The 22,577-nt window shown below is 26.5% G+C and overlaps 2 protein-coding genes and 1 long non-coding RNA gene across 4 annotated transcripts; 1 reads left to right on the forward strand and 2 right to left on the reverse strand.

Moving 5' to 3' along the window:
- Positions 1-958: 958 nt before the first annotated feature.
- Positions 959-10,614, reverse strand: LOC126895022 (cadherin-23-like). The gene is made up of 21 exons (XM_050666468.1): positions 10,406-10,614; positions 9,109-9,412; positions 8,792-9,048; positions 8,274-8,705; positions 7,988-8,123; positions 7,663-7,913; positions 7,346-7,601; positions 6,972-7,165; positions 5,884-6,650; positions 5,315-5,723; positions 5,113-5,226; positions 4,728-5,006; positions 4,469-4,652; positions 4,183-4,409; positions 3,789-4,091; positions 3,074-3,194; positions 2,754-3,005; positions 2,403-2,686; positions 2,025-2,339; positions 1,250-1,374; positions 959-1,163 (listed from the first exon to the last, which is right to left on the reverse strand). The coding sequence occupies exons 2-21, from the start codon at positions 9,410-9,412 to the stop codon at positions 1,145-1,147; spliced, it is 5,229 nt and encodes a 1,742-aa protein (XP_050522425.1). The 5' UTR covers positions 10,406-10,614; the 3' UTR covers positions 959-1,144.
- A 3,999-nt stretch (positions 10,615-14,613) lies between these two features.
- LOC126895036 (uncharacterized) lies at positions 14,614-15,381 on the reverse strand. Of its 2 annotated transcripts, none has more exons than XR_007701581.1 (3): positions 15,308-15,381; positions 15,137-15,231; positions 14,614-14,823 (listed from the first exon to the last, which is right to left on the reverse strand). It is a non-coding gene; the product is annotated as an uncharacterized LOC126895036 (long non-coding RNA). The 2 variants fall into 2 exon arrangements; XR_007701580.1 differs by having other exon boundaries at positions 14,886-15,231.
- A 5,163-nt stretch (positions 15,382-20,544) lies between these two features.
- LOC126895025 (neurogenin-2) lies at positions 20,545-22,322 on the forward strand. The gene is made up of 3 exons (XM_050666471.1): positions 20,545-21,049; positions 21,121-21,411; positions 21,650-22,322. The coding sequence occupies exons 1-3, from the start codon at positions 20,777-20,779 to the stop codon at positions 22,001-22,003; spliced, it is 918 nt and encodes a 305-aa protein (XP_050522428.1). The 5' UTR covers positions 20,545-20,776; the 3' UTR covers positions 22,004-22,322.
- The last annotated feature ends 255 nt before the right edge of the window (positions 22,323-22,577 follow it).

The raw sequence follows: 22,577 nt of genomic DNA on the forward strand, positions 1-22,577 counted from the left end.
TTGGTTAAAAAAGAGTATTAACAATTTAATGATATAAATTTTAAGCTTGCAATCTGAGCTAAAATAGTGTTTAAAAGTTCAACATTTTTAAATTATAAACTTTCATAAAAATCTACTTTATTAGATTAAAAAAATAATTTAAAAATGATATTTTAAATTAAAATATTGCACGTATTATTTTTTAATTATATTAATAATAACTTAATAAAAATTATTTTTTAATACATTTTTTCATGTATAAATACACGTTTACTGATTAATAATAATCTTAAAAAGGAGGTGATAGAATAAATTTAATTTCAGATTTAATATTCTAATAATTATTGTTATATTAAGATGAACATCATCAATAGAGAGATGTACATAATGTCTCAGATGTAACTCTCAAAACTTATAACATTTGATACAATTTTTATTCTGTTACAAATTGTTATAAAAAAATTTAAGCCTTCTTAGACTATATATAAAGCATATTTTTTATTATTTATCACTAAAAATAAAAAAAAAATAATATTTGTAAATTTTTAAAATAGATATTCTTAGCCTTATTCTTGCAAAAACTTTTGTTGAGTTGATAACAATTTTAGGACATGTTCTTATTAAATTACAATAATTTTAATAAATAACGTAGGCGTGTAGCGAACGTGGATACAGTTAGTACTGCAGAATGCACACTCTATACTATGTAAATAAATGCATTCAATTGAATGAGTATTTAGCTTAAAATTTTAATTAACCCATACATTTTTTTATATGAAAAGGACTCAAAAATAGCAATTATAAAATTTTGAAAAAAAATTAATTTTTCATTTTATTTTTATAAGTGGTAAATAATAAAACTATGCTATAAGCGTAGTCTAAGTAAGTAATAATTAAAAAAAAATCAACTAATTGATAAATGAATCAAAATTTATAAGCATGTCAGTTAGATTTAAAATGCTGTATAGATCAACGAAAATTATTTCCATTATATTTTTATATATTACAAATAAATTAATTGCACAATTAATTTTTATTTACATTAATTTTTAAACTATTTATTCATAATATAGGTACATAATTTTGATTTTATGTATTAGGATCACAGCACATAAATTAATGGCGCACTCATTTTTTGCGAGCTTTTGTGTATAACTTGGTCGAATTATCGTAGTCGTTTCCACCTAAAAATGATAACCTTTAGTATAGTTACTCAACATAATTTAAATCAATATTAAATTATTTATAATTAGTTCTTTTATAATATTACCTTTTATAAGAACAGCATAATATGCAACCAGCTATAAATGATGCTATTCCAATGAAACTAGCAATACCCAGTACAGATAATTGGATCCACGTAACAGTGGGTTTAATGTGTTTAGGAGAACATCGCTAAAATGAATAAAATATAATATAACTATAGTTTAAATGTTAACATAATAATGTTTCATAAAAATCCTATCTATCCAAAATACTTCTAGTACTGCGTAACCATTATACAGGGTGTTCAGTAAGTTAGGAAACAGTTAAATTGTTACAAACAATGAGTACAATAGAAATTCGTTTCCTTATTTACTGAACACCCTATATATTGTATATACAGAGTGTTCAGTAAATAAGGAAACGGGTTTCTATTGTCCTCATTGTTTGTAACAATTTACCTGTTTTCCTTACTTACTGAACGTCTGTATATTACAATATAATGCTGGGTGGCCTGCATAACTCATTGGGAAATGCTTTTTGTGTTAATAAGTAGGCATCGAAATTTGATTAATTTGTATTGAACTATGTATGTTTTTTTATCTTCTCCAACACAAATAAAAGCCTTTAAGAGAAGATGTTCAATATACACTTATAAAGTTATTCAGCAATAAAAACTTAGAAAATATACAAATAAGTCTACTTTCTTTATTATTATAAACTCTTTATGTACAAATTTGATTTTCCGTGACTTAAGTCGTAAGTACATAGCCCAAAGTTAAACAATTTAAAATAAAAAAAAAATAATTAAGTATAAATTAGTAACTAGAGAAAATTTTTACCTCAATTGTCTTTACATCATAATGTTTGTAAACATTTTTTAATTCATAGTTAGAAGGATCTTCTAGTAATGTTATGGTATTTTTTGTATCATAGTTATTAGGACCAACCAGTTGAAAGCATGAACCTGTACTACTAAAATCTAAGCTACCATCAACTTTTGAGTAAAATTGCGTGTCATACAAGTTTAACGTAGCTTGGGATAAACTCAAGGCTTTTTCGACGTCTTCTTTAAAACTTTGTAAGTTTTGGCCCACCACATTAGGGGGTCTTGTGAAGACAAATTTCAATAGACCGTTATCTCTAACAATATATACCTTAAAACGATATTGATATTAGTAATTATGTTAAGCTTATAAAAACTATTTCAAACAAAATACCTTGACGGTTAAATTAGAATGTCTCCCAGGCACATCACTATTTACAGCTGCAACTACGATACTGAAATGACCATCTACGAATGGAATCATTGATGTTGTAGTTCTTATTTGACCAGACAATTGATCTAAAAAGAATGGCCATGTTTTTATATTTTGTGCATTATCCATACGATAAGTAAACGTCAGATTTGTTATGTGGTACGTAATTAATTCAGCTGAACTATCAATATCTGTAGCTCGAATCGTTGCTATTACTGTATCAAGAGGAATACTCATTCGAACACCTAATAATAAATTTGATAAAATTTCAGTGATTAATTAATTTTTTATTGCTATACTTTTAAATTATACCTAGCGTTATATTAGATCGGACAAATTGAGGCAAATTGTCATCAATATCATTAATTTTTATAAATACTTGTCTTTCAGTTGCATCATGCTTATTATACGATTTTTCTAAACTATAAGCCTTATTTTTCCGTTTAAAACATTTAATTGTTAATAAATATTCTGAAACAATTTCTCTATCTACGCTTTGATTAATTCTTATCTCAGCAACATTATTTGAAGTGTTTAAGTAAAACATATTTCCCTCATTTCCATCTGTTTTAAAAACATGCTTATATATTTAAATATGAGATATAAATAACATGGTATTAAATTATACAAACCAATAATGGTATAATCAATCAGAGCATTTTCTCCGACATCTGGATCAAAAGCTTCTAAAAATCCTACAATGGTACCGGGTAAGGATTCTTCATCAATTTCCATCATGAAGGGTTTTTCCTCCTAAAATCAATGTTATATCATTTAAGATAATGTTATATATTTTCAAAGAATGGGGAGTTTTTAACATTGTCTGTAGTGATTTCAGTTAATTACCAAAATATGGAAAATTATTTGGTTAGTTTTTTTTTTAAGGCTTTAATACCAGTGAAAGCAAAATTATTGAATATTATAACTTATATTCTTAAAAAAAGGATTACTATTATAGTGATATTTCTTTCAGATAACAAATTTTGTTGAAGTGTTTTAAATTAGTAAACATTTATCCATAAATAAAAATGGTTGAAAATATTAGAAAAATAAATTTTAGGATGTTCTAAACTTGTTTTTCAGACATATTTAATTTTAAATATATTAGTGATGATTTATAATGACTTTATTAATTTATATTTTTAAGTAAGAATACTCCTCATTTTGTGTTAATATGTATATTAATATACATATATAAAAATATTATTTAATGTTTTGTTTGCACATATACTTAGAAAATTTTAAAGTTAAGTTACGTGTTTTAAAATAAAAAATTTGTTTAAAAACAATATTAATAAAAACAAAAAAAATAATATTCACATTTAATTAAACATAATTAATATTTACCACAGATCTATTAAAAACAGGTTTATTATCGTCAACGTCAGTAACAATAACGTTAAATGTTTTTATTGAATGTTGTGGTATATCACCCATATCTTTTGCCACTAATACAAGAATATATTTATCTTGAGTTTCTCGGTCTAGTATTATTTTGTTTGTTATTATGCCAGTCTGCGAATCAATTGAAAAAGCCGAAGAATCTTTAGACTCTTCCAATAAGCTATATAAGATAGTACCTTCTAAGGTAGCTGGATCATCAGGGTCTGTGGCTAATGCCTTAAAAACTATTGAACCGACTGTTGAATTCTAAATTTAATTGGTTTAACATATAAAATTATTAGTTTAAAATGTTTACATTTTTTTTATTTTAAATGTATACAAACAGTATAAATTTTACCTCAGATATATATGCAATTTCTTCTGAATTCGGATGTATAAATGAGGGAACTCCGTCATTTTCTATTATATCACTTATGTACAAACTAAGTTTCACTTCAGACGATAGTCTTGGCTCCCCATTATCTTCAGCTCTGATTTTTAAATCATACGGTTCAGAACGACCTTTTCCTGTTAATCTTTTTGTAGTTTTTATTTCCCCGTTAGTTGAATTCACATACAGAAATCCTATTAAAATCTTATTAAGTCAAAATAATATTATATCTTTAAAGTAAAAATTATCGTACCAGTAAGTTGTTGTTCATTAATAAGTTTATAATTAACTGTACCCGATGAACCTTCATCAGGATCTTGTGCAGATATATTTAAAACACTAGTATTAGGGATTACATTTTCTAACACTACGGCGATATAAGATGATGAATCAAATTTAGGAGCATTATCGTTTAAATCTTTAACGTCAATAAGTATCTAAAAGTGGATCGATATATTAAAATAATTATATGTAAATAAATGACAATAGTTTTAGTTTATAAAATCATTTACTAAAGCTGAAGATCTTTTTTGATCATTTCCTCCTTGAGGGGTGTCTAAAGCAAAAACAGTTAAATTTAAAGTTGATGTTTTTTCTCTATCAATAATTCTATTTCCAGATGTTTTTATTTGGCCACTCAATGCATCAATAGTAAACAAATTCGAATTAACTCCACCTAATTGGTATGTGATTTTTCCAAACTCTGATATTGGTAAATCTTTATCATTTGCTTTGACAGTTATTAAAACTGTACCAGTTGGACTGGATTCCATTATCGTTGCTTTATAAATCTAAATAGTATCATTATTATATTTTATACATTCCAAATTAATTAATTAATAATATTAAATATTTTGTTGCGTGAAATTTTGTGACATTTTTTAAGTAATTACTTACGGGATATTCAAACTCTGGCGCGTGGTCATTGATATCTTGAATATCTATTACTATTGTTTTAGTTGTCGATCGTTTTCCATCTTCTGTTGTTACCATTACTTGAAATGTTAAGATCTAAATTGTTTTGATAGTTAATATTATCCAATTATTGAGTCGCTAATGATGTAAGATAAACCATTGGTTGTAAAATCAATCAACTTACTGTTTCTTGAAGTGTTTCATAGTCTAATCGTTCTATTAAAATAATTTTTCCTGTATAATCAATAGCGATTTGTTTTGGTATAGGTGTAATAGATTTGAAATCATTTAGAGATGAATTAGTCAAAACATCAACTGCTTTAAGCTGCGAAAGCTCGGTACCGATCGGAGTTTCTTCGTTTATTTTAATAATCAACATAGATGTATTTTCTTTTAACCACCCAGAGTTAGTAAATATTGGATTTTTGCTGCTATACGGTTTAATGAAAAGAGTAACTTCTGTTTCAGAAAATTGTTTTTTAATATTTTCCACTGCGTTTTTATCTACAGCTCTTATTTTTAAAGTTATCACAGACGCTAATTCATAGTTTAACATAGAATTTACCTTTATTTCACCAGTGTGTTTATTTATGCTAAAAAAAAAACGTATATTTTAATATGTTTAACTTAATAAATATTCATAATGAAAAATTTTCATCTATCGCACTTGTGTTTTATACTACAATATTATTATAATATATAGATAAAATTTAAAAAAGAAAAAAACACTTAATTATTAAATAAATTTCTTACTTGAATACATTTTTAATTTCATTTAAGCTTGCATTTTTTAAAGGCAATCCAGTTTTATCATTTGCCCTAATTGGTTGGACAATTGAATATTCTACATCAGCGTCTTTATCAGGGTCGATCGCATTGACTTTCAATACTACTTGATTTATTTTCGTCGTTTCATCAATGTACACTATATTGTTCTGTGCATTACTGAATTTAGGCGGCTTATCATTCACATCTGTCACGTTAATTAACACATTAGCATTGGCTATCTCTCTGATCGGTTGTCCGCTGTCCTTTGCAATAACCACTAAATTATAGGTAGTTACATTTGTAATATCCAAATCGAGAATAGCATTTTCCGAAACAGAAATAATTCCACTTTTTGAGTCAATGTGGAAATTGTCATTACTGTTGACTAAAGTATACTCGATCTTATTATCTGATCCGTCTGGATCAGTAGCTTCAATTTTGATAACTTCAGAGTTTCTAGGTGTATTTTCCGGCACTTTAGCAGAATATTTCGTACTCTTGAAAACTGGTCTTTGATTTCCCGGAACGCCCACTTTAATATAAATATTAACATCCGTGTGAAGATGTGAATCGCCCAAATCGGTAGCTCTTACAGTTATTTCATATTGACCTCTGGGTGTATGGCTTGAACTTACTGATGAATTTAACGTTAGCTCTCCAGTAATTGAATTAATTATTAGAACGTTATCATAGTTTGAACCAACAATCGAATATCGAATCATTGAGTTTATTCCACTGTCAGAATCTGATGCCTAATTATTTTCAACGTTATAAGTTAAATATATACAATAACCAGTGGCGTAGATACGATTATTTTCTGGGGAGGGGTAGTTTATTTCATATTAAATATTTGACTAATTAATATTTAAAAATGTATTTTTTTATTTAAAATTAATTGATAATATTGTTAACATAATGTAAAAAATAATGATAAAAAATAATTTTAAATCGTACCTTTACTTTATTTATAATTAATTTTTTTTTTTTGATTCCTGGGAGGGTTTAAACTCCTTAACCCCCCTGTATCTACGCCACTGACAATAATTAATAAACATGAATTATTATATATGTACCTGAACAAAAAACTTTGGTTGAAATTCTGTAGCTCCCTCTCTAATAGTTCTTCTATATTCTAAAGAGTTAAAAATTGGTGCATTATCATTCACATCGACTACTTCAATTAAAATTACTACGTGAGATGTTCGATTTCCTCCATCTTTAGCCTCTAGAGTAAGCGAATATGAACTCTGTTGTTCGTAATCAATTTCTATAAGAAAATTTGTTTTTTTTTTCATTTCATTTTAACAGTTAATTTAAAAAATTTTAAAACAAAATTTATATTTTATATTTACAGTTATAAATAGTAACATATAAGTTCATCTAATCTAAATTAAAAATCAAACATTTATAGCTAAAATTACGTCTCATACAATTTCTTAAAACTTACTATTTATCAGATATATGCCTCCAAATTCTGAATCACTGCTAAACTTATCCATTCCAAATCCTTGTAAACTATAAGTTAAATCACCGTTAACACCACTATCTAAGTCAGTAGCAGTAAGATTAGATATTTTAGTTCCGGGTTGAAGATTTTCATTTACCGAAAATGAATAAGTCAGATTATCAAATTTAGGTAAATTGTCATTAGCGTCTAAAACTTCAATCATTATATACGCCGAAGAAGCTTCTTTGAATCCTCCCTGAAGATGCAAATTTATTATGTTAGAAAAACTTATAAAGTAGATATTGACTATTATTTACACTTGTATTATCTTGATACATTGCAACTATTTCAAATTCAACATTAGTTACTCCAGAATCATAATCAAAACCTTCGTTATCAACTAAACGTATCATAGCTGTGGTTCTACCAATAGCTGCTTCTGGAACAATTTTAAACCAATTGGATACTCTTGGGTCATTTGACTTCATAACTAAAACGTATCTTCCATTGTCTCCTAAATCTGGATCGTTAACTACAATGTTTAAGCCTGGTAAAGGTGTACCGATATCTAAACAAAAGAAAAATACATAGTACTGTGATATCTAATATTTATTAAATAACAGTAATAATTATTTTTCTTACTTATATCCTCTGATACTGATGTACTAAAAGTGTGATCATTAAATTCAGGTAATTCATCGTCAACATCTTGGATAATAACAGTTACAATTTCGTAACTCACATCACCCGATGTATTATTATCTATGAGTTCTGAAGCCTGTGAATTTATTTATTTAATAATACTTCAGAAAGACGAAAAAAGTTTAATACATTGTTTTCATTATGTTTGTTGGTAAAAATTGTACTATAAATAATGATACATTTCATATCGTTAAATGTTAAATTAAAATAAAATATTTTATTTTACTTTTAATCTAAATGTATAAATGCCTCCAGTATCAGATACCATTTTATTTTCTCTATCAATTGGATTATTAGTTGTGTATATATTTGCTGATCCGTTAGCTCTATTTTGGATTTTGAAATATCCAAGCGAATCATCTTCTATACTTATTACAACTGATCTTTTGATACCTGCATCGCCATCTTCAGCGTTTACAGTTAGTACTTGTACACCAGGAGGAGTATTTTCATTTATGATGATAGAATATGGTGAATTAATAAACACAGGTGATTCATCTTGGATGTCTTTGATAACTATAGAAATATTTGCCACAGACACCAACGAATTTTTTTTGTTGCCATCTGAAGCTTTAACACTCAATTTATAAGAAGATACACTGTCAAAATCTAACGGACGAGCTAGCCGTATTAAACCGTTATAAGTACCAGCTGAAATCTAAAAATATATTTATAATGACAAATTAAAATTTTGTATAAATATTTATTATTTTATCTTTTTTTTTTTTATTGTGTTTTATTTACTTTTTCAGTAAGGAGATTAAACGTAGTACAAGGTAGATTATTTTGTAAACATTCCAAAGACAATTCACCATTGAGTCCAATGTCTTTATCAATAACAGTTATATTTCTATAAATTATGCTTCCAATTGGTGTATTTTCAGGTATACTAAACGAATATGGTCTTCCTAAGAACTCGGGAGGATTATCATTTACATCAATCACAGTTATTTCTCTTCTCAGAGATACCGTACTTATATCAGAATTTTGTAATGGTTCATCTAATAATAACTCCATTTAAAATTTTGTAAACAATAATGAAAATAAACAAAGATTAATACCTGTTACGCTAATGACAACCTCAATGGAGTTAGATTTTTCTCGGTCCAAAGCTTTAATTAATGTTACAACGCCTGTTTCTCTATCTACGCTAAAATATTGCCCACTAATTGTGTACGTGACTTTAGAACCATCAGGATCAGCTGCCAAAAGTTTGTAAACTGATTTACCAACTGGAGTATCTTCTGTTATTGTAAATCGAGCCATATCTCCACCCGGAAGAAATTGAGGTAGTTGATTTGTTAGCGCACATTTTGATAATCCAAAATAAATTAATAGTAATAAAAAAACCAATTTGTTCGCCATCTAAAAATATAATGTATCATAGCTAAGTGTCCTTAAACTCTTTTGTATGTGTATTAATTTTTTTCTATGATATATTTTTTTCTTAATCATAGAGAGGTTTTACTTTAGTGAATATAAATTTCATAAGAATGAACCAATATTAGATTATGTTACTAAATCATAATTTTATGCAGAATGATTCATTAAGGATAAGGAAAATTACTTAAAGGAAATCATTGTTTCGTTCAAAAACTCAAATAAAATAAAACTTTAGGTTTTCATCCTTTAACGAATAAAAAAATATTATTTAAATACATATTATTATAATGATTATTCAATCGAACAATATTTTTCTTTGTGATATATTAAAATGTTTGATAGTTTCTAAGATAATTAGTGTCTTATCCTTGAATCACTTTGTATACAATAGTCTTTAAATTATATGTTCATTATATTTTATTCACAAATAAAAAGACCAAAGGTTAAAAATAAAATGAATGTCATTATTTAGGACTAAAAAAACATTTAAATCTTCATTTCGATTATTAAAACCACCTTGCACAATTTTAACGATATTTGAACAGTCACTCGTATGTTGTTTTATGTAATTATTACACTGATAATAAAACATGTTAAATTTCTATTAAAATACTGTTTTGTTTTAAACTTATAAATCTAGAAAAAATCAACAATAATAATATTAATGATGAATTATGTAACTTAATGAAATCCCATTAATTATTAATAACGTCTAATGGATTATGATTCTTCATTTTTTTGTTTTAATAAGTTTAGTGATATTGAAATAATCTAAGATTTATTAATTTGTTTTTAAAATTAGATAATGAATTTTAACTATTCATAATTAATAGCTAAGATACTGTGTAAAAGATAAAATATAATTTCTTGAAAATTTTAAAATGAAACGTGATAGCAAAATGGATACCTACATGTGGTGATAATTAATATAAAATTATAATTTTAAATAATTAATTGAAACTTTTAAATTCATACTTGGTGAAATCACAGCACAGCTTAAAAAAATCATTCACAAAGGATTTGGCTCTTAACCGGTATTTGAAACACTACACAATAACATGACACAACCGAGACGCACACCAAATCCACGTCACATGATGAATTCGACCTAAGGAATCCAGGTAGACTGAGCTATTGAGGGGTCACTCAGCCGGCGGAAGACGATGTAGGTATCTTGGGAACTGGTATCTTTGAACACGTTCAACGATGCAGCCAACTGCGTTTTGACCACAAACGAATTAGATATGCGCCACTAGGTGGCATGGAATGAAACTACAATATAATTACTACTATAATAAATAGACATGTTCACAGAAAATCGTAACTTTATTTCAATTACAATTTGTTTTTAAATAAAATAAATTATACATTACAATACTAATTTTAAAATACAATTTCTTAAACTATGTTTAGTTAATACTTGTATTATATATTTATTATATTATGATAAACGTAAAAGTATTACAGTTAATTCACAAAAAAAAAACCTGGAATTAAAATCAATTAAGAGGAATTTACTGTAAATTAGTACAAAACACTAAATAAAATTTTAAAAAGTTTATAGTAAAACATTTAAATTTTATATAATGTTATTATTAACGAATATGTAATCTTTAGCTGAAAATTACGACAGTAGGGAAAACCGGTTTGTAAAGAAAATGTTTAACTCTTTGTACGATTCACGATTGTATAAATAAAATGGGTCAATTGTATACGGTTTAATGATCGAGGCAATTAATCTTTAATAATTAAATAGCTTAAAGTTCATTAGTTTTATAAAATTTCTTAAAATTAAAAATTTTATATCTTATATCAAGTTGAGCTATTTCATTTTAACAGATTGTAAGTCTTTACAAAATATTTCATGATGCACACAAACACTTTTTTTATTAATTCATTTGTTTTTTTATGCAATTTGTTCAAAATTGATTAATTTTGTAGTGTTAGCCTTAAATGTCAAAATAAAGTTTTTTAGTTCAAATGTTTTTTGCTAGTCTTCCCTCAATTGAAAAATCGTGAGTACGCCACTGCCGTCATGTATAGTTTATAATATACTTTATAATTTGAAGTTTGTACACTATATAAAGTATATAAAGTAACATTAGAAATTGATATAATGTATCAACTGATCTAAAATTACTTGAGGGTTACTTACACTGCACAGTCGGTGGCAAACAAAAATAAAAAACGTGATACTAATTTTATTTTAAAATTAGGTCAGATACGACAATAGTGGATAAATGGAAATCAATAGTTCTAAAAACTGTTAGACGTCAATATGTACAACTAAAATGGTACAGAACAATACCAGACTTTCTATTTTAAAGTAGTTATAGTAAAAATAATATTAACATCCAATTATTTTCATTGTAAACTTTAAATAAGTTCACGACTCAAATTATAAAATAATGATATACAGAATATTTGATTTATCGTTTTCAACAAGAATTATTTTAAGCTACTAATAATTTTAAGGATTTTTTCTTGGCTTATTTATGTAGCATTTATTTCTCGATTTATAAGTGGTTTAATATTTTTAAAGTCTTTTTCTCATATTTTATAAAAGTATAAATTTATTAATTTTAATAGCATCAAATACATTTTACTAGCATACATTTTAAAAAATTGTCTGACTAAGAAGATAACTGGTCAAAAAAACTATTGAACGAGTATTTTGGAAGATATTAACAATTTTGTATCCGAGTAAGAGAATGAATATGATAAAGGAGTGTGACATTTAATGATAAAAATTAAATAACCCTCATTTCGTTGTCAAGAATTAATGTTAATAACTTTTGAAATTCATGTTCAAAAAATAAGTAACACTTATCGAAATAAAAAAAAAAAAATATAAATAATATTATTAATATTTATGGTGAAAATTAGTAGTCAATGATAAATTAATCATCCTGTATAAAACAAATTACTTTAGATCTAAAAAAATAATATTCGAATAATAAATCATGAAGTATTATTACAAAAAGTATATTCCTTAGAGTCCTGTAAAAATGTAATTAGGTATCATCTCGAAAGTGTGATTTCAGTACAATTAAAATGTTTAGGTCAATTAAATTCGTGTTTTTTACAATAAAATTTAAATGATGTATCAATCAATATAGGTTAAGAAATATTTTATAATGAAGGCTAAGATATACATTATCATAAATAAAAAAATTAATAAAAATATTCTAAAAAAATAGGCATAAGTTTAGAAATGTATATTAAATCTTAATTTAATTTAAAAGAAAAATATATTTAAAATACATGTTGTTAAAATTATTTAGTTAAACATATTATTATCAAAATGTTTTTAGATATTATATAATTATAAAACAAAAAAATAATAAATTGATATAGTTGATGTATTTCTTTATAAACAATAAAATCATATTTTTGTGATTATTTGATTTACTAAGAATGGCTTCATATCTAATTACTAGTTACTAATATAGTTTGTTTATATGATCTATAAATGTAATACATCACAAACTATAATATCTTAACTATATTATCCATAGATATATTGAACCTGTGGATATTTCTTATTTTTAAATGATTACTGTTAAATAGTCCCTGGTAACTAAAAAAATTAATATCATACATAAATTTTTATTGTAAAATAGCATACGAAACCTCAGTGTCTAGTTACCTTATCAATTTTGTATGTAATAACTAATTATATTACGATGCTATATAACAAATCATGAGATTTGAATGGTTACTCGACTTTAAAGCGAAAAATAAGTTTATCGCATAAATTTTTGTTTGGATAAATTAGGTGAATTCACATTGCCGTGAAATAATTTATGTGATAAATTTGATATTTCATGATGAAAATCAGAAAAATTAAATAGATTTACCTGTTAAAAACTTGGCGAATGAATTCACCAATGATGTTACCCAATGTTTGATTAAATACAATCTAAATCTACTGTATACACTTTACATTTGAAATAGAAGAGTTGACTGAAGTTCTTTTTTATTAATTATAATTTTAGGAAAATCTACAATACACCTAATTATATCTGTTTAGTTAATTATTTTATCTTCGTTTATCATATTTATGATTCACTCTTATTATTGTTATAAGAAAAACACAAATGAGTCACAGTCCAGCGGTTTTGAGTAGTATCGGGATAGTCATACCGTGCAGCTGCGACGACTTTTGATTTTAAATCATATTATTCAAAAAATTGTTCTTGGTTCATTGCAAAAGCTAAATGATGTGTCAAAACAGTGATATTTTTTTTAAGTACTCACAATCTAATAATTTATTGATTAGTAACATATATCAATAAATAGACTACTTCCATTGTTCCTATTGTAATTGATAACATTAAGTAATTTATACATTATACAGGAGCACCATATAATTGGGAAAAAAGTAACCGAACAAAACAAAGTAATGTTTGTGATGTTCAAAATAAAATTCAACCGTTACTATAAATACCTTAAAATATAATTTTAGCTTCGATGCGAAGCTAAGAAGGTATTGGTTTTACTATGATGTGTTTTTTTTTTTTTTATGTATGTTACTACATTTTCTTAGCTCTCATCGAACCGATTTCTTTAAATGATACGTCAAAAGATCACAAATCTAATCTAGTCGAAGACATTACCCTTAAAAATTGAAAAAATTTCCCTCGTTCCTGTAAATGGGGGAAACCATCAAAAAAATTACAAATTTAAAAATTGCTTATTTTCGAATTTTTTTCAATTTTTTTTACTTAAAATTGCCATAACTTTTTTAAAAATAATCAAATAAATATAATTTTTTTTATATAAATGCATGGTATCATTACCTTTCATTTGGTATATTTTTTTTATAAATCTGATCCTTTACCTGACCACAGGGAGGGATTTAAAATGAAAACTTTTTTACAAAAAAATTAATTTTTCAACTTGACTTTTGAAAATGTTCCGGAAAGTCTGACACTTTTATACGTATCTTAAATTAAACTTAATGTAATGTTTTTTATTATGGAAAAAAAAAATTCGGATTTTAATTTATCTTTATGGTGAAAAAAGACATCAAAATTAATATAAAAAAATATGATTTTTATAAAAAAATTTTTTTTTACATTTTTAACTTTATAATGCTGTAAATTATTGAAAAGTCTATCAACACAATTTTTTTATGGGAAATAATATTTTTTAATAATCCTTCTTTCATTCGACATACTTTATCTTAATCAGGATATTAATAAGGAACTAGCAGATCATGTAGATTTTGGAATAATCTACCATTTTTTTTAAAATTAAACACTATCTAAGGATTTGCATTGAACCTTTTTTTTTTTATAGTGATTTTAATCACTGTCAGATATCATTATACTTGATCCAACTATGCTTCGTCACCACTGCGCTGGGTTTTTTTTTAAGCAACTTCAAACCTAGTTTTATAAAATAATTAACAACAATTAATTCGTAATTAATGTATACAATGTATATATACTTAAAAAAATATTCGGAAATCATTATTTTGCTCAGTTCTATAATCAGTTATACTGTTACAATCTACTCAACAATAGTTATTGTTAATTGTTTTTAGATATCAATAATTCCATCTAGTTCAGCCTGAATGCTTTAGTGCTTTATTCAATTCATTGAAGCAAAGCTTATTAGAAACATTGACATTATACGGAAACAGATTTCAGCTAATACGTTTAAAATTACACTGACCTACATAAGCTTTTAAATAATTACCGTAAAAAAATCTGCTTCAATAAAATGTCAGTGAACCAGAGAGTTAATAATCCAAGCTTCCTTTGTAATTTCCATGAAACATTAGTTACATACACCTGAATAAAGAATTACATTGCATACGATGTAACAACTATTGAAAAAATAATGATCACACAGATTTCAATTTCTTACTTGTCACATTTAGTCATTATCAAATAATTAAACATTACTATGATTTTTGAAAAATAAACTTCTTAAAATCTTTTTTTCTATTATTCTTTTCTAAATAGAACATATTAATACTAACAAGTTTTTATTAAAGAGTGTTTAATGTTCCTGAGAGAGATATCTAAAGAATAAAAAACAAATATGATGATTTTCATAAAAGCTTAGTCAATGTTATAATAAAAAGATTTGCACGCATAGATTGATACTCTTTTTTTATCTAATTATGACTAAGTAAAAAATGTTTAGATATGATGAAGTGTAAATGTATTTTAATCCACACATTTGAATAAAACTAAACAAATAAATAATATGATAGATAAAGTGAAATTTAATTTACAATGACTTTAAAAAATACTACAACTTTTACTTGTTTTCTCAATACCGGAGATACATTTCAACGATACATATACTTTTTGTAGGTTTTTAGGATGATCATAAAATAAATTTGAATTATGTATATACTAACGTAAGTGTTATTTTTATTTTTATAACATACAATGAAAATATACAAAGTGTTCAGTAAGTAAAGAAACAGGTTATGTGTTACAAACAATAACAATAATAGAAACTTATTTCATTACTTATTGAACACCCTATATACCTTACAATAAAATATATAATAAAAAATATCCAAAAACACTTATTATATTATTATTGATAAAATTCTCATTCCGTCAATATTTGAGATACGCACTGTTGGAGTATAAGCAAAATATATTCTATTCATACATACAAAATTTGGTAGGAAAAATTAATATAATCTATTTTACCTTTTGAAAATTCGGAGTATGAAATTTAAAATTTCCAAGTGGTTTTTTACATATTTATTAAAGATAACGTACTTCCATTTACATTCAATGCACGCATAATCCATACTCGATTTAACTTTGTTATCGCTTTTAACACTCTTAAACTCTAACAATACAGTCAGTTTGAATAGAAATACTATACAAAACATCATACAAAACGGTCTAAATCCCTGACACACTAATATTTTAATGCTTAAGTATAAAAAATCTATAGCGTAATATATTTATTGTGATCATTCGAGTTTCGACGTCGGTGAAAGTAAAATGATAAATTGTAAATATTATTATGCACACTATTGTAATAAGTACAGTATAAAATATACGACAGTTATAATTAGTATATTACCAATAAAATTTTTGCTTTGATTATTATAGTTAAAAACAAAATGCTTTTCAGTAATACGCATGCATTATTATTTCATGATTACGTTAATTAATGCAAGACTTGTCATATGAGAAAAACCTATACATGCATATTATATAATAATGCATGTTAGATTAACGTTAGTTTTATTATTATACATTTATTAGCACAGTTGAAGTAAGTTATCCATTATTTGAAATCAAAGTATAACCTTACAACAGATTTTGTTTAGAAAATGTATTTCATCAAACTATTGCGAGTGTAAATTTAAGGTAAAGTCGCAATTAATTATTTTATGTGTTATTGCAATATATTTTTAAAGCTCAAAAATTTTTTTTGTATAATGACGCAGAACACTTATAAAAAAAATCTGTACTTAAGCTGTTATTGGATAGTCTGAGTTAAAGTCACAGCCGAATGGCTTTTAAAGGGCGACCAGCGTCAAAGCTATTAACGAATATTATTGTTTGTACAATGCTCATGCTTAAAATCAGTGTTATATCGTTACCGGGGTAGGAATTGACAGGTGCTGTTACGTTCAACGATCTGGAACGCCCTTTTTTCATTTTTTATACATAATGTGTCGCATAAACCATATACGAATAATCGGTAAAAGTTAAGGATGTTGAATTTAAGCACAGCTATTGTTTGTCTTCGAATATATCATTCATTTTTCAATCAACCCGCATAATATTTTTGGCAACTGTTCACTAAGTGTGATAAAGAAAATACTCGTAAAGTAATCCCAACTACTTAAAAATTGGCTATTCATTGATTAACAGAAATTTAGTTATTATTATCACTCATTAATTTTCTATACATTAGTATCAAACCTCAGCATAGAAAACAGATTGAACTATATTAAGATGTACAAAACTCAGTAGTATAATTACTAATTATTTTGTCCCATGTATTACAAATCCTAAGGGTTCTATAAATATATTAGCAATAAATATTTGAGTTTTTTTTTAACTGATTATTACCATGTCTCGGTTGCTCAGGGAATATTTTATAAAAAAAAAACTTTATATTTCTTTAAAGCTATTTAAATGTAGAATAAGTATAAATAAAGTAAGTATTTTAAATAAAATCTGTATCACAAAAGTGGATGTAGAAATAATCCTTAGATATATTTACTGTTTTATAAAAGTTAATTTTAAATTACTTTTCTTTTTACCTACTCTTATGACACTAGTGTTAGATGGATCAATACCAAAAAAGTAATGCAAACTAAGTGCAGTTCTTTAGAACTCGTTAAATTAAATTTCAAAAAAGAAAAATATTAGTATTATGTACTTTTTTATGTACAATTTTATACAAACAAAAGTTTTTTTGTACAACACTCTTTATTCACATTATGTAATATTGTTCATAAAATGAATAAATTAAAAAATTTTAATCAACATTGCACCAAGTTTTATTTTCTAACGAACTTTATCTCAGAAATTGAATAATTCATTGAATGATTTGTCTAAATCAAAATTCATCTCTTACAATTCATTTATTTATTACATATTCATCTCATTAACCTACATTGTATAGCAGACATTTTTATGTAGTTATATTACATGGATATAGTCTGGTTGAAACTAAATGTTTAAATTTATTAGTTTTCTATGCTGAGAAGTAGACGAGCTTATAACCATTGTGTTTTTTTAATTTATTTTGATAATAATAATAAAAAAAATTAAACTCACGGAATTAACCATTTCTTGTAATACAAAGTAAAATTATTATTCTCTTTTTATTATTTTTCAAACAAAAAGAAATGTGAAATATATGGATATTATTTTTTATTGATATTATTTTATTTCAAGTGAAGTTAGATTAATACACACTCACACACATATTTTTTTATACGCAATAAAAAAAATGTTAACATTTAAATGTCACAAATTATGTTGTAGGTACAATGAGATCGTGACTTGTTTATGTGACTTTACGATATCAATGTATGTTACTCACAAAAGAAAGTTGAGAGATAATCTTAGTCTTTCATTTAGTAATAGTTGCTGAAAACATCACTAGCCTACTAAACGCGCGTGAAACAAAAACAATTATGAATATATTTTCCGAGCAGTGTTTCATATGTCTCATATTAAATCGTGTGAAAAATTGCGTAACATTAATTCTTTGTGTCTAACTAAAAATTAAGAGCTTAAAAATAAGTAGGTACTTATTTATTATCAAGCATTAGTTTAGTCTAATTGTGTGAAATAATTTGAATGTATATGTTTGCTCTTGTCAAACAAATCAATGATTGACATACTTTATAATGATTTTTGTCTGAATGAGTACTTTTTTGCATAACTTACTGATCAATCTGTTTCAGACTCAAATTATTACACTGTGTTTTAACATATAAAGCCTTTGTTATGTACAGATGATGACTAGTTATTATTTGTTAAAGGTAATAATAAATAAAATATACATTATTAATGGTAAAATTAATGAATCATTGTCATTTGATTTAATTCTATACTTTTAACCCATTCATTTGTACATTAATAGCATAACGATAAGCTATACGAATGTGACTTTTATACAGCGTTTAATTACCATGCAAATAACAATATCCAGACTGACAGTTGGCAAAACATAAACACAGGCGAATGACCGGTAGTATGGTCAACGTTTTAAGTTATGCTTAAGTAAGAAGCCTACCGTTCTCTAGTAATCATGATGTTTCCTTTATAATAAGTTAATAGAATGCTATACGATAATTGAGTGCCCGTCAGAGAATCCCTCGTGTTTAAATTAACATTCAAAAATTCAGTTAATCCGTTCAATAAGCAAACAAACAAATTTTATAATACAGCTTGTAATGCGGCGTCTAAGCGTTAATGGATGGCCGGGTGCATATAACTGTATACATTGTTACAGAATTCAAGTTTTGAAACGAACAAAAAAATAGAGAGAGTATAGACTTTGAATAGGGAGTGATCTTTAAAATAAAACCCCCGAAGGGCCCAGTTAATAATTTACCAACCCTTTTCTTTTCAATGCAACCCGTTTTGTTCCGGTTGTTCGTGATCCCCCAACATCCATGTACTAACAATGCGGATACAGAAAGTCTTTTTTTTTTGTTTTGTTTTTTTTTAACCCGCACCCATCTGAGCACTGTCAGTATATAATACATACAGAAACGTTGATGAAACTTTAAAACACTAAACATGGTAACACCGCAAATCGGATTAGACCTGAAAATAACATTAAACATACAAGCATACGAACAAGACTTAATGGATGTATGTTTGTTTATTATATATTGGTAATCCACTCATTATAAAAATTTCTCGACTTAAAAAAGCAATCGCGGACGACTATCCATTGACTGTTACTCGTGTGATTTTTTTTTTTTTTACTATTCACATCAATAGAATACTGTTCAACGATTTATAGTCATCCGGAATACATTTCAATAATATATTAATAGTATCATAACATGGGCTGTCGAGCTTAACATATCTGTGTATATTGTAAGTAATTATCACTATCTTAATTGCATTGTGTATGGTTGGTTGATTGTCGTCACGGTTGTATTTTTTGCTAAGGCAAAATGAAACGAAGTAAATAATATATCAAAACACCGACATTCCGCACATCACAATTCTATCAGATAAAAACTCTTAGTCAGGATTAAAAAAATATTTATTCTATACTTGACTGCTACCAAGCTGGCGAGAATATCAATTTTTCGTTTGTTCAAGATGTGTACAGTTTTTGTTAAATTATAAAAAAAAAAAAAACACTTTTTTTGCTCGTATATGATTATGAATTTACACACTCTCATAATAATAGTTTCATCTTGGCAGGGAACATAAACGATTCCGATATCGTACTTAATGTTCTGCTCTAATTTTTACTACATGCGTTTACAATAACAATAATTTTCAATTTGTCTCGGATACTATGGACATCAATTGATTCACTATTTACTTAAGCCAAAAATTGCTCGAAAAAATAAAGAATGGTAATAAAACATCATGTTTTTGATAACCCTTTTTTTTCAATTGTAACTATTAACTATGTTTACTATGTGCATCTGCTATGATGTATATTCTTACAAACTTTGACAGTATATTTTATAGTTCGAGACGAATTTTATAAAAAAAAAAAAAATCCGTAAAATCGCTGATTTGCAAGAATAAAAACAGTTCAAACTCAACCCCCACACATGTATGCATACGTCATAATGCAGTATATTAGGGTGCAGTTGCACTTGTCCAATGGTAAATCGGCGGATCCGCCCACCCTATTATGAGTCCCGAGGGTGCGATGAACCACTGTATAGGCTGTTACTCAATCAGTCTCTTGGCGACCATGGATCCAAAGAGTTTGTACGGTCTTGACGGTTCTGACTCAGGTTTCGAAATGAGCTTCGATTCAGAAACCGAAGCAACGTTTTCGTTCGACGATTGTACGTTAGGCTCAGAAGAATTTGCTTCATCTGTGAGTGTAGTTGAAGAAGATTTACAAGTGAAACCTAGAAAACGTAGACAGAGAAGAACTAGAGAAAGAAGTCCAACACAGGTATTATAATATTGTTATTTATATATTTTCTTGTAAAAATAATTTGGAAATTTTCATTTTATTTCTGGTAGATCATTAAAATAAAGAAACATCGTCGCATGAAGGCCAATGATAGAGAAAGGAACCGTATGCACATGTTAAATGAAGCACTTGACAGGCTCCGATGCGTACTACCCACGTACCCTGATGATGCAAAACTAACAAAAATAGAAACTTTGAGATTTGCACACAATTATATCTATGCACTATCACACACATTACAAGTCGTGGAATCAACCGACCGACCACTTCTTGAACAAAACGAGCCACTAACTCTTACTATGGGTGACGTGACCGTCAGTATCGGTCAAAATGGCAATACAGTAAATAAATCTTAATCAATTTAATAAATTAATTTTATGAAATTAAAATAGAAAATTAGGCATAATTTATTATAAAAGATTAAATATTTAAATTGTTGTATTCTTTTATAAATATTTAACTTTTAAAAAATACTATATAAGTTGGTTTGATTATTATATTAATTTGGTCATAAATTTATTGATAAATAAAACCAACGTGTCTAGTATAAGTTTTACTTATAGTTCATTATTATTTTAGATCACTTCGTCCACTGGAACTTGTGCTCTAGCACAGCAAAAGAAACCATGTATGATGAGTGAACCACTGGCGACTTCAACGCCGGTCAAAAAAACTATCGGCCCCTTAAATCAATATGCCAACGACTCGGGATATTTTGAACAACAAAGCTTCACTAATAGCCATTCCGTCGGCTACACCAATGAAAATTACCAGATAGAAAGATGGACTCCAAAACCTTGCGACTTTCAACTACCAAACAAATACTCGCAATCGTACCACGAATATCAAAATACGTGGTCGCAAGACACTGTTTGGCAGAGTTCGATATACGCCGATCAGAGGTATCACGAACCAATGATTTTTTATTCTTGAAAATCCATAAGACTGCTACTAATATTACGTTAATTCTTAATTTTATTCTTACCATACTTGGCGGGTAACTACAACGACACTATCTTTTTTCATATCTTAAACGTGCCATTTTAAACAAAACCAAATTAAGTATTCATCCGATATTAGTTTACTTTGTTAACATATTTTCACTTTCTAGTCGTTTAATAATACTGTTTTATATCGATGAATAGTTCTTGTGTAACTGTAGCCAAACTTGTTTAACTTGTATTAATTATTGTTTATTTTTGTAAAGACTTGTTGTGATTTATTTTTTAAATAAATAAAGATGAAATATATATATTTAAAAATATATTTTTTTTTATATTTTAAATAAATCCTTGCTTTATATTTTTACTACTTAAGCCAATTGTAAATCTAGCAGTAAATTAAAGAAAAAAAAATCCATACTAATCTTGCGGTAGTAAAATTTTAGAGCGAAGGCCCATAATTTTCCACAGCAACGCCTTTGAAATTGTAATCCGTTAAAAGCCGATTATAACCAGCTCAATAGTGGGTTTGTATACCCCCTGTGAAGAAGTTGTTATTGTGTGTA

This window comes from Daktulosphaira vitifoliae, unplaced genomic scaffold, assembly GCF_025091365.1.
Source record: "Daktulosphaira vitifoliae isolate Bord-2020 unplaced genomic scaffold, ASM2509136v1 Scaffold_1, whole genome shotgun sequence".
Lineage (NCBI taxonomy): Eukaryota > Metazoa > Arthropoda > Insecta > Hemiptera > Phylloxeridae > Daktulosphaira > Daktulosphaira vitifoliae.

Coding starts and splice junctions, on each gene's coding strand:
- LOC126895022 (XM_050666468.1), bottom strand. CDS start 9,412: ATGGCGAACAAATTGGTTTTTTTATTACTATTAATTTATTTTGGATTA. Junction 6,651..6,971: donor AACCAAAGTTTTTTGTTCAG/GTACATATATAA, acceptor GAAAATAATTAG/GCATCAGATTCTGACAGTGG. Junction 2,687..2,753: donor CCGATCTAATATAACGCTAG/GTATAATTTAAA, acceptor ATTTATTATTAG/GTGTTCGAATGAGTATTCCT.
- LOC126895025 (XM_050666471.1), top strand. CDS start 20,777: ATGAGTCCCGAGGGTGCGATGAACCACTGTATAGGCTGTTACTCAATC. Junction 21,050..21,120: donor GAGAAAGAAGTCCAACACAG/GTATTATAATAT, acceptor TATTTCTGGTAG/ATCATTAAAATAAAGAAACA. Junction 21,412..21,649: donor TCGGTCAAAATGGCAATACA/GTAAATAAATCT, acceptor TTATTATTTTAG/ATCACTTCGTCCACTGGAAC.